This window comes from Tricharina praecox (genome assembly GCF_024521635.1).
Source record: "Tricharina praecox strain CBS 144465 chromosome Unknown BZA05scaffold_7, whole genome shotgun sequence".
Classification (NCBI taxonomy): Eukaryota; Fungi; Ascomycota; class Pezizomycetes; order Pezizales; family Pyronemataceae; genus Tricharina; species Tricharina praecox.
This window is the reverse complement of record NW_026250409.1, coordinates 1082655-1094912: the sequence shown is the minus strand read 5'-3', so window position 1 is coordinate 1094912 and position 12258 is coordinate 1082655. Positions and strand designations below refer to the sequence as shown.

The window sequence follows — 12258 nt, the reverse complement described above, 5'->3', positions numbered from 1 at the left end:
CAATAATCTGCGCTATCAATAGTTGACGACTTCAAAAGTTCAGCTGAGGCGTGAAGGCTGCTAACCTCTGTGAGCACTCGCGTCGCGTGCATTCCGACGGCCAGGGGGGGGGGAAACGGACGCTTTGCTCGGGGTGGATGGGGTGGGCAATGCGCACTGGGCGTATGGAGAGGCCTGGTTGTGGACTTCTCGCCGGCCAATCCTGGTCTTAGATCGCCGGCTGTATCTTGCGATATCTATAGTTCATGGCATGGAGGCTAGGTAGGTAGGTAGACCGTATGTAGGAGTCTGGAGGTAGGTGTCAGTCATGACTAGCCGTGACCCGGTGTTGTGGATCGGCGTGGAGGAATCGCCAGGCCCTGGAAAGTGGAGGAGATACCGCCGGTGTGTCCGGCTCTAATTCTGGCGACATGCGAGGTGGAGATAGCAGCTGGGCATGGCGGCGGTGGGAATAAGGAAGATTGTAATATGACAGTCTGTAATAACAGAAGGCGCTGTGCTCCGTGGACGCCAAGGCATCAAGTCTGCCTCCAACGTTTGTGTACTCGTGTACTCTACACAAGGGTCGGTGGAATTTAGGTTGATGATTCACATAGCATGGAACCTTATGTATAAGGTTAACTATGGCCGGTAAGGGTAGGAAGGTGGGTATGCGTGTTCGTATGGAATAGAGAGTGCTGTTACCTAAACCGTCCGCTTCTCACCAAAAGTGGATCCCGCCGCCTTGCTGCACAGTCATAATTGGAATTGCGAGGACCGAAAACAACCGTCGAGATCCCAAACGCGGATCCTGGGATCCACAAGGCCTTTCGCTTGCGAGTCTCGATTAACACTCTTTGTCGCTCGGAATGTACTAGGTACAAAGTAGTAACATAGGTAACTAAGACCATCCCTACGAACCGGACCGTGAAGCTGCCCCATGCTCAAGCTGCCCCATGCTCAAGCCGAACCGTCGCCACATCGCGCGCAGTGCGAAGTGCTTGTGTACAATTCCCAGAGACAGACTTCCGGACCGTGTCAACGGCGACCCACAGCCCAGTGTCCCACTAGACATCTTGCACTTGTTAGGTATCACGTATAACAGCTGTATGTACCGGAAGACTTCGGATGTCAGGCTGGAATAAATACTCCAACAGCCATTCCCGCATATACAGCTTGCAGCACTGCGTACGGACTGTACCGTACGGGTCATCGATCACATTGCAAGACACGATGAGCGCCACAAACGAAGCTGATATCCGAAAATGTAGCCAAGATAATCCCGCTTCACTCGCGAATGGTTTATTGTGCACTCGCCGTGAAGTATATTCAACGTGAATAGCCCTGCGCACACACTGTGTAGAAGTTTGCCTCAAACCAACTAAAGACAGTACTAGCGAACGCAGGAAGCCGATGGACCGATGCTGCAGAGTAAAATCGCCAAGAACTAGTAGTTGGCAATCTGGGCTTCCTCGAGCTCGGCTTCGCCGTGAATTCGCTGCTTTGCCTTGTCCAGCTTAACGTTCATTGCTGCCTGGTGGAAGCGAGTGAGTTGTCAGTAAACACCCACTTCACGGACGATAGCTGGTGCCAGAAGGCAAGAGGATATTCAGCGACCGTAGTGTTGCCACTGCAATTGTACAAATAGGAGGTGCTTCCAATTTTGATGTTCGAGTCGTGATCGGCCAAGACACCGTTTGCCACCCATCACCTGCCGACTGGGCACACACCATCCGGTTTGAGTGAATTCTAGATTTATATACCAGTCGCCTCCATTGTTCTTCCGGGTCTTCTCTCGCTGCGGGGCGGTGACGAACAAAAGCGACAGGTGGAACCGAGTGTCCACCCTAAGAATTTCCCTCTGGCTTCCTGCTAGGAGAGTAGGTAGAATCTTGTGAGCTCTCCTGGCTTATGGCCGTCCGCTGAAGCCAGAAAAAACTCAAGGTGACACTCGTAAAATTCCACGAGCACTATCCATAGATGGATCGAGCCATGCACTATGATCCAGTATATATTAGCACCCCTTGGCATAACCGACCCACTGGCAAACGGGGATTCGCAGAAGGGATACGACATCGATCCTGTGATAGTACCCCGTGTTCTGAAGCCAACATCAGACGAGATCTAGACCCGTTTTCTCTCGACCAGCCAGTCAAAGACACAATCAACTGCAGCACGCCGTCGACGCCGTCGACGTGGTCGTCGTTGTCGAGAACCGCTACTTCCAAGCGTGATCTTCGTGTACTATATTAGGGGTGCACTTGTTTATGCAACACATCCATCTGATCCGCCTTATCAGCTTCGCTCGTCCAAGGCCTTGGGGGCATGACTTACCTATTTATCCACCGTGGATCTCAACTAAACATTCTATGCTCGGTCTTGCAGGAAGCTAGACCCCGCTCTTTCTCGCGAGCGATCCATGGGCTCGGGACCAATTCTTTTGCAGCGCCGAGCCTCGTATTCCAAAAGCCTGAAGACCCATGTTTCTCTCGGCGTTCGTGGTAGTGCGTAGAGTACTCCTGTTGACGACCATTAATGATTCCGAATCAACGCGGTTTTGCAGCCCAAAACATACGTACACGGTACACTCTCCTTCGTCTTTCGACGGCAAACACTCGATGTTCAACCCTCTTCCCCATGTCCGTGGATCGATCCTCGACCATTGTTGTCACTGCCCTTGTTGTCGTCTAGATGTGGTGGCCATTGCCGTGGGGCCAGTTCGGCGGTGGTGACAAGGAAGGATGGACCTAGAGTCGTATGGAGAAATTCGAGTGCTCGAGCTGAGCTCCACTCCCCTGTCCCCCCACGTCCCCACGCCCCCCCGCGTCCCCGCATCCCCCACGAGCTCGGCCTCCGACGACACTCTCGCACGAACCTTTCAGCCCGTCATGCCGGAATTCGGGTATTGATATCGAGCAAATACCTCTGTGAACGCTTCGGCCAATCTCAAAATATGGACCGAATTGCTTGCATAGATCCCTAATGCACGCCCATGTTTGTCTCGCTTCCCTGCACCAACCACAGTCGCATGATTCCATTCGTTGGACGAGGGAGGGGAGGGGATAGGTAGCTGTCTTACAGCCGCACATCGAGATCGAATCAGACAGATTACCGCCCATTCTCGCATGCAGAAATGTCCTCCGCGCCGCCACAGCACCACCATCATCCCCCACTTCACCAAGCCAGATAGTTACCCACCACACATAAAAAAAAAAAAAAAGCCCGCACAACCCGTCCGTCCGTCCGTCCCTCCCCGCCGCCGCCGCCACCGCCGCCCGTCCAACCGTCATGCCAGCATCACTGCCCACGCTCCCCACGGAGCTACTCTACAAGATCGGCGGCTTCATCGCCTCCTCCCCCGCGACGCTGCGCGCACTGACCCTCACCAGCCGACGTTTCCACATCGTGTACACGCGCGCGCTGTACGCACTCGCGCCTCTGCACCGGTTCTCCCACGACTCCTCGACGGTGCTGCACTGGGCGATCCAGCACAACCGCGCACGCGTGTTCACGCTTCTGCTGCCGCTGTGCCACAGCACCGTCAACCGCATCCGACAGACGCCGCTGCACGTGGCGCTGAAGCACGTGCACCCCGAGTTCACGGCCGCGCTGCTGGCGCTCCCGGCGATAAACGTTAACGCCGCCGACTCCCTCGGGTCTACGCCGCTGCATGTCGCTGTCGCTGCGGGCGATGTCGATGCAGTAGCACGGCTGTTCGCCGCTGGCGCGGATATAATGCGCGCTGATAATGCGGAGCGCACGGTGCTGCACACCTTGGCGTATCCGCCGACCCCGCCGTCGAATGCGCTGGTGCGCCTGCTGCTAAAGAACGGCGCGGAGGTCAGGGTCGTCGATAAGTTTGGGAAGACGGCGCTGCATTGGGCGTGTGGGAATGGGCATGAGGAGATGGTGCGGCTGCTGCTGGAGGCGGAGGCCGGCGGCCAGAAGCTCGTTAATCACTGCGATGGGAGGGATAGGACCCCGCTGTGGTTGGCTGCCGAGAGGGGCTATGATAGGATCGTGGAGAAGTTGCTCAAGGCGGGGGCTCATCTCTACGGAGAGTGTCCGCTGCTCATCGCGGCGGGGATGGGAAGGGTGCAGGTGGTTAAGCTTTTGGTGGGAGAATTTGGGGTTCTGCCTGGGGCTATGGAGAGAGCTACCGAAAACGGGTTTTGGGAGGTGAGGCAAGTGCTTCTGCAGTATGGTACGAGGGTACCGGGAAATTCGGGCATGGGCTATTGGGGATGGCATCACGATTCTATGATGAAGAGCGGGCTGGGGAGTGTCTGCGGAGACAAGAGGAAAGGGGAGGTCGAGGGCCAACAGGCTGTCAGATGCAGCAGGCGGCGACTGGAGCAGCCCATCACCGAGTGGCCCGAATGGCCCGAGTGGCCGGCGATGGAATGAGTAAGGGTTGGTTTATTGGGCAGTAGTTTGTCCGTTCGATGTGTGTTCTAACTGCTAGGTGGATTCCATTATTGTTTTTCCTTTGAGCGAACATTTAGAATTGAGCGCGGAGTAATGGTGTGTTTTTCTTCTGCAGTTGATGTCCGTCTTTGGGGCTTTTTGGGGGTATATCGGATCTAGGCGCACACGAGTACAATGAATTGACCTAGGAATTCTTCACGATCACTATGAGTGGTTTCTTCCATTCGTAACATAAGCATTATCCAGTCACACACGACATGCCCTATCATACCGGTAGTAGGTTCTAGACATCTACCGTTTCAGGCTGAATCCACGGAACGGGCGGAAAAACATATCTCCACATAGTTAACTACGAGGGGTGATCCACTCTACAGTTGCCGTGATGCCGTCGCCGGAGGTATCACCCCGCATTCTGCAGAGTCCGGGGTATATTGTACCGATTTCCACGCCGACATCCGGGATCCCGATGGAACCTTAAAACCTGCCCGCCCGCTCCTTCCTCTCGCCCTCTTCTGTCCACTCTGCTCTCGTCTTTCATCATCGATTGCGCAGACATGGTGACAATAACTTCCCACATCTCGCGGGATGTGCGCTTTCCCGTACGCTTCCCCCCCGTCCCACCCCTCCTCCCCCCGCAATGCTGACTTCCGTACTTAGACCTCACTCGACAAAACCGGCTCAGACGCCATGAACGACGCGGGCGACTACTCCTCCGCGTACTGCATCCTGCGGACGTCGGACGCAGCGCTCTCAGGGCACGGGATGACGTTTACTATCGGACGGGGCAACGACATCGTGTGCTCGGCGATCGACGCGCTCGCCGTGCGGATCCACGGGCGCACTTTGGAGTCGCTCGTGGCCGATATGGGCGCCACGTGGCGCTGGCTCGTGGCCGACTCCCAGCTGCGCTGGATCGGCCCGGAAAAGGGCGTTATCCACCTGGCCCTCGGTGCCGTCGTTAATGCACTTTGGGACCTGTGGGCGAAGAGTGAAGGAAAGCCGGTGTGGAGGCTCGTTGCGGATTTTACGCCGGAGGAGCTCGTGAGGTGTATCGACTTTAGGTATATCACTGATGCGATCACGCCCGAGGAGGCGGTCAAGATGCTGCAGGACATGCTGCCCGGGAAGGAGGAGAGGGTTAAGGAGGCGGAGAGGAATGAGGCTGTGCCCGCGTATACCACTTCTGCTGGTGAGTTTTTTGCCCCGCTCCCTCCCGATGATACATTAAGCTGACGAACCTAGGATGGCTCGGCTACGGCGAAGAGAAGATGCAGCGGCTTTTAGAGGAGACGCTCGCGGAGGGGTACACACACTTCAAACTGAAAGTCGGGGGGTCCGTGACCGAAGACCGGAAGCGGCTCACGATTGCGCGGCGCGTGCTCGGCTACGACAAAGGCAACGTTCTGATGGTGGACGCGAACCAGGTGTGGTCCGTGCCGGAGGCGATCGAGTACATGCAGCAGCTGGCGGAGTTCAAGCCGTGGTTCATCGAGGAGCCGACGTCGCCCGACGACATCCTCGGACACAAGGCCGTGCGCGACGCTCTGCGCCCCCTCGGCATCGGAGTCGCTACCGGTGAAATGTGCCAGAACCGTGTCATGTTCAAGCAGATGCTCATGGCCGGCGCGATCGACGTCTGCCAGATCGATGCGTGTCGCCTCGGCGGCGTGAACGAGGTGCTCGCGGTGCTGCTCATGGCGAAGAAGTTCGGCGTGCCAATTGTTCCCCACTCCGGCGGCGTGGGACTCCCGGAATACACCCAGCACCTGAGCACGATCGACTACGTCGTCGTCACGGGAAAGAAGAGCATCCTGGAGTTTGTCGACCACCTGCACGAGCACTTTGTGAATCCCGCGGTGATCAAGGACGGGTACTACACTACGCCCACCCAGCCTGGGTACAGCGTCGAGATGAAGGAGGAGAGCCATAGCGAGTTTGGATACCCCGAGGGAAAGTTCTGGAAGAGTGAGCAGGCTAGACCGATTCTGGAGCATCTGAAGAGGTGATGGGATGTGGGAATGGGTCGGGTTACATAGAATAGCCGAAATGCATGCATGTCGCGGAAAATATAATCCGAGACCGAGTGAGACCGTTGTTCAGATGATCCGAGACCGAGTGAGACCGCTGTTCAGATAATCCGGGTGCCCGATGAGAGCCCATCCTGCTTTGGATAGTTACCGCTAGGTGTCACTCGTGTGTAGTCCCATCCCATCCAACTAGGAGCTATTTCCCGTCCCACCGAAACGGCGTCTAGAACAGCTACAACTATGGCTTGTACTAGAATTATACCTCGCTGTATAGTGGCTCTCGGAGTCTTTTACCCACCCTCCCGACTGTGGTTTGTGAAGAAAGTTACGTCGTCACAGCCTGGCGAACCCAAAGGCCAGGACACGTAATGTGGGAAAAGTGAAATAGGACACGCAATGACCATTCGCAATGGTCATTCGCAATGGTACGCGCAATGGTTATGCGCAACGAAGGAAGGGAAAAACTCGGGATTTTGGGAGGACAGGTGTTGTCCAGTATAGTACTGCTTTTCTTGTTTTATGGTCGTATATAAACTGTCTATTTTGTCCACTCTTTTGTTTCTCAATCAAGTACTCAGTCAATTCAATCTCTTGTTTCCTTCTCTCTCTCGCCCCAAATCCCATCCGTACGATCATACTTCCGCACCGCCCATCGACAGTTTGAAGTTTCCGAAGTAGAACGGGTGGTTGGTTACGTAGCAGCGCGGAGCTACAAATCAACAGGCGTGAGCGAAAGTTAGCGAAGCCTTGGAGTGTCTTTGACTCTGTGGCGGTGGGTGTGGCTGAAACGCGCAGGAAACCGCGCAACGGCGGGTGCTGCCTGTGTGCCTAGAGATCTAGGAGATGATGCCGCGGTTATTGATGACCTACTTCACGTAGAAACGGGTGTCGTGGATCGCAATTATATAGCGGACGGGCACGAGGCCATACTGTACATGGAATATCACTCGTATCGAGGAATCCTCGGCAGGTGTTGGAGGTCGGAGTCCTCTCAAATCCAAACCAGTCGTGTTTCCTTCGAGCGTGACTGGACTGTAGTTTAGCAGCCTTATTCTAATGATTGCTATAGTCCATTCGTCCAGACTGCAGACTATTGGTGCCCACATGCAGCTATACACAGCACAGCACAGTGAAGAGCCGAGTCTGGGATGAATTTGCAAAGACCGCACGGGTGGTTCCGTCTTCAAACTGACGGGAACTGTGGAAATTACCCATTTGGCGGGCGTCGTGGTCGGTAGAAAAATACAAAGACTTAGCCCTACAGCTTACTCTGCTGGATTTCCCGAGCCCCAGTCCATTCCAGGCTCCGAAATTGTGGTCGGATGGAACCGGGCTGGTGACGCCGTCCAGCCTGAGGCTGGAGAACGAACTCTACTGCCCTCCCTCTCTAAGCATTTCTACGAGTGATAACACATGCGCTCCGAATGACCTGCATTCCCTCATATCGCAAGAACGATGCTCAGTATATTGCCTCCACACCTCCCCCATTCCTCCTATGGTATCCCTTCACCCATCACCACCCAGCTTAATACCTCCCCACCATCCCAACCAACACGCCCACGCCCGCCTCAACGCCATCCACAACCTTCACGCTTTTCCCCACCTCCTTGGCGGCCTGTTCCACCACCTCCCTCAGTCCCACCATACCCGCACACCCCAAACAAACCACCTCAGCCCCCTGCGCCCCCTCCTTCCCCTCCTCCCCCTCTCCCACAAGCTTCCTCGTCGCCTCCCCCATCCTCGCTTCGAGCTCCTCCCTGCCAACTCTATGCAACTGATCCGCGTCTAGCCCAGTACTAGTAACACCCGCGAACCTTCCCTTACCCCCCAACAACTCCTCAACCGCAGTCGCCAGCAAGCTCTCCCACGCCGCGCCCGTCGTGACAATGCCGAACTTCCCGCCCGCCGCTCCCGACGCCCCCAGCAGCGCAAGGGAGAAGTACACGCTCGCCTCGAGAATGCCTATTACCGGTGCAGCGGTGCGCGCGCGCAGCTGCGGGACGAGGGGGTGGGCGGAGTAGCATGCGATTAGGACTGCATCGTGGGAGGCGAGGAGTGGGAGGAGTAGCGGGAGGCAGGCGGTCGCGGAGGCTGTGGAGTCGGCCTCGTTGTTGATCGACGGAGGGGAACTGGGGGGGCCGGTGAAGTACGTTGCCCTGAAACTGGGTGGGAGGAGGGGGGTGATGATCGGGACTAAAGCGGTCGTCATCGCCGTCGTGGAGTTGGGGTTGATGATTAGGAGGGACCGTGGGATGGCGGTGGAGGGGGTGGAGGGGGTGGGGTGGAGGGCTGTCATGGTTGTTGAAGTGTTGCGGTCGTGCTGCGGTTGAGAATGATGGGTTGAGGATGGTGGGTGGTGGATTGAGTTGGTGGATTAGTTGCGTTGCGGTGGTTGTGGTTGAAGGGCGGAGATGGAGGGGTGGTGGGGGAGTGATGGAATGACGTCGGTGGCTGCAGGGCTGAACAAGGGTTCGGGAATCGGGACCCTCTGACCCACCGCAACGTGAGAGGTACCTACTAGTAGTCTACTCTATCATCCGAAGTCATTCCCGATTACTACGACACATCGTGCATACTCCGAAAGAAACCCTTGCTAGATGAAGCCTTACGATTCCACCTCCTCACGAGAGCCACTCAAATTTCCCTTAGGTGAAGAAGAGTGGGTTTTGGTCACATGAAGGCGGTCCCTAGCCACGGTCCGGATCCGATGCTACACTGCACTACGGCACCAGCCATCCCACGGAACATACCGCCCGCCCCGATCCGGTCCACCCCGGACCGAAGCGTGGCGGGTGGTGGCGCCACAGCTGCAGGCAGCGAACAGGACCAGACCGGACCGGTTCCACCCGTTCTCGGGAGTGTCACTTGCTCTCACTCGGCATATATTCACTATACACAGCTATACACAGCTAGCTGGAGGAAATCACTCCACACGTAACTGCCACCATCATCTGGTAATGTCGAATGCAATGATGATACAAATCAAAAAAAAATCAAGAAAAAAAATCACTCCACTGACTGCCCTACGTATGTGTCGAACCTCCTTCGGGGTTTTATATACTGGCTGTTCCCCCTCCAGGCCAGATACTTAGATGGTCCATAAAATGAAAAGCACCAGCGAGCGGGCAACGGCAAAGGCAAAGGAAACGGCGCAGCAAGATCCAGTGCAGTCGCAGATGGCTATCAGCGATTTCAATCAATCAATCTATCGATCTAGCCTAGCAACAATCACCACCGACACCGAGATGAGACAGGACGAAGCCAGCAGCAGCCAATTCGGAAACCCAACAATCGGAACAACCCAGGGAGACCGGAAGTAACCGATTGAACAAAGAGGCGCGCAGACAACCAGGTCGAGTGAGGTGGGGTAGCGGTGGTGGTGGTGAGGACCGTCCAGTGGAAGTGTCGAGATTTCCGCTTCCACGCGGCGAATGCATGTGCTGGGAGCCTGAGACCTCGCAACGAGCAGAGGAAAATAAGGCGGAATACAACGAAAACCCCAAGATGTCGCTCCGGATGATGCGAGAGAAAAAGCAGAAGTCGTGGCATAAAGACAAGACAGCAGCCGCGCGCTCACCAACAAATAGGCGTCAACATCCTAGGACTGTGACAGATGGAGGATAAGATGAGAACAACCGGAACCGATAAGAACCTCCCATTCGTGGTTCCCTGCCCCGGTTCCAAGAAATTATGCTGAGTAGGCCACTATGTCTAAACCGGCCGTGTGTGTGCGAATGGGACCTTGCAGCAACAATCGCCGCCGCATGCGAAATCCGAGAACCCGAAAGAAAAAACAAATCATCAAAATAAAATCAATTGGAAAAACTGAAACCCGAAACTTAGAACCCAGAACCGAGAACCCAGAAAACCGAAACCAGAACGAGTCGAAACGCCAACGGCAAATCAGGTATAATCCTACAAAATCCTCCGCGGATCCAACTGTCTGATATCCGCGCTCTTCGCCTTACCGTCGAAGATCATCTCGGATAGCAGTAGCCCGGTGGCCGGAGCGTTATTGATGCCCCAACAGCTATGACCGGACGCCATATACAATCCATCGACTCCCGTCTCCCCTATCAACGGCCCGCCGGAGCCTCCAATGTTCAGGACCGGCAGGTAGCAGGCCTGCTTCCGCGTCACTCTTCCCAGTCGGATGTGGTCGCTGATCGACGACACCTGAGCGATGAGGTCGTCACACCGCGATTCATCTACCTCGACGTCCGCCGTGGTTTCCGGTACCTCGACCTCCATGTCTCCCTCTCCGCACACGTATATTTCGTTGTTGGGACGGGCATATATTTCGGGCGAAACCGGTCCACGGTATCCAACCTCGGTGGGAGAAGGTATCGATATTTCCGTGAAGAGCGCATAGCCGCTGACTGGACCCGCGGGTGTGATGGTCACGCTATGGGCGCGCAGTCCGGTGATGGGGGCTGCAGGAAACAGCCGCGCCGTCCAGGGTCCGGCAGCGAGGACTACGTGCGATGCCGGCACCGTTACCGACCTCGAAGTCTCCTTGTCGGTGTACGTGACGGATTCGGCCTTCCTCCGGCTTCGCGACGACGACGTTGACGACGACAGCGACGACGTGGAGGGTGATTTGTTCCCACTGCGGTCGATGGCCGGCGGAGGCGTTGATGCCGGCGACGAGACGTCGGCGTAGTTGATTTTTGTGACGGATCCGATGACCAGCTCTGCCCCGCTCGCCTTGGCCAGGTCCATCAGCGACATAGTGAAATAGTATGGATGCACCTGTGCCGTCTCTCTGCTTCCGCCCATCTCTTCGTACCCCTGCACCAGTTCCGGCAGGATCCAATCCAGATCTTTCGGCAATCCGGTACCCGACCAAGCTTTCCCGCCCTTCCTGGTCTCTCCCGCCCGCTTTCCCAACGAGAAGCCAGGAGCGGCACCGAGACCTTCCAACTCGCTGCGTTTGCGTCCGTGCGCCTCCAGATTTCCGCACGACACCCGGCGGTATCCCCACCTATCCTCACCTCCATGTTCCAACGCGAGGTCCTGGTGCAGCCGGAAGCTCAATGGTACGATGTTGCTCGGATAAGCCCATACCGCCAGCAGCCCACCCGCCTTCCCCGAAGCTCCTCCGGCAACTCGAGTGGCTTCGACGACGACGATCCGATGCTTTTTTGGGTCGTAGGAAGGGTGTCGGGTGAGGTAGTATGCTGTAGCACAGCCGATGATTCCACCGCCTGATCGCGTGCACACCCGTCAGCGAACACGTATAGTTGGCAACAATCAAGGGGGTGTGTTGTGGGTCAAAGTGTTCGCGGCAGAGAGATGCTTGGCTTCGGGAGAGGCCATCCATACGCACCAATTATGACGATGTCCTTCCGTTCGTCACTGCCGCCCATGGTCATACTGGCAGCTTGGGTGTGGTGGTGGGGGGATCTCAATGTGTCGGGGATATACACTTTGAAGCCGAGAGCAGGAGATTTCCCGCTTCAATTCCGGAGGAAGTGGGATGGATGGATGTACCGAACGACACACACGCGGAAGAGAGGAGCGATCCTAGAGGATGGGTGCTTCACGGATAACGGAGGAGTCGGAGGAGAATGCAGAAGAATAAGAGGAAGAGGACGGCTGCAAGAACCCAAGACTCCAATAATAGGACGAGAAATGAGAGGACACCGAAGACGACGACGACAACGAAGAAGAAGAAAAGAAAAAGAAAAGCAGCTGGAAATTTAAGGTGGGCGGGAATGAGCTACAGTGGCAGGAAAGTCCGGGGATGGCTCAGGACCAATTTGAGTATGTACTGTACCCAGCTACGGCGACAGCAGCAGCGACAGCAGCAGAAGCGGAAGCA

At 56.0% G+C, this 12258-nt stretch overlaps 4 protein-coding genes across 4 annotated transcripts; 2 read left to right on the top strand and 2 right to left on the bottom strand.

Moving 5' to 3' along the window:
* The first annotated feature begins 3158 nt into the window (after positions 1–3158).
* On the top strand, positions 3159–4606 carry BZA05DRAFT_392857 (ankyrin repeat-containing domain protein). Its single transcript, XM_051483160.1, has one exon. The coding sequence runs from the start codon at positions 3268–3270 to the stop codon at positions 4384–4386; it is 1119 nt and encodes a 372-aa protein (XP_051341324.1). The 5' UTR covers positions 3159–3267; the 3' UTR covers positions 4387–4606.
* Positions 4607–4793: 187 nt separating this feature from the next.
* BZA05DRAFT_371080 (enolase C-terminal domain-like protein) lies at positions 4794–6501 on the top strand. The gene is made up of 3 exons (XM_051481665.1): positions 4794–5006; positions 5065–5596; positions 5650–6501. Exons 1-3 carry the CDS (start codon positions 4962–4964, stop codon positions 6411–6413), a joined length of 1341 nt encoding a protein of 446 aa, XP_051341323.1. The 5' UTR covers positions 4794–4961; the 3' UTR covers positions 6414–6501.
* Positions 6502–7668: 1167 nt separating this feature from the next.
* Positions 7669–8913, bottom strand: BZA05DRAFT_252796 (Asp/Glu/hydantoin racemase). The gene has a single exon (XM_051480041.1). It carries the CDS (start codon positions 8728–8730, stop codon positions 7960–7962), a length of 771 nt encoding a protein of 256 aa, XP_051341322.1. The 5' UTR covers positions 8731–8913; the 3' UTR covers positions 7669–7959.
* A 1253-nt stretch (positions 8914–10166) lies between these two features.
* Positions 10167–11906, bottom strand: BZA05DRAFT_252739 (FAD dependent oxidoreductase). Its single transcript, XM_051480040.1, has 2 exons — positions 11764–11906; positions 10167–11641 (listed from the first exon to the last, which is right to left on the bottom strand). Exons 1-2 carry the CDS (start codon positions 11807–11809, stop codon positions 10350–10352), a joined length of 1338 nt encoding a protein of 445 aa, XP_051341321.1. The 5' UTR covers positions 11810–11906; the 3' UTR covers positions 10167–10349.
* Positions 11907–12258: the final 352 nt, after the last annotated feature.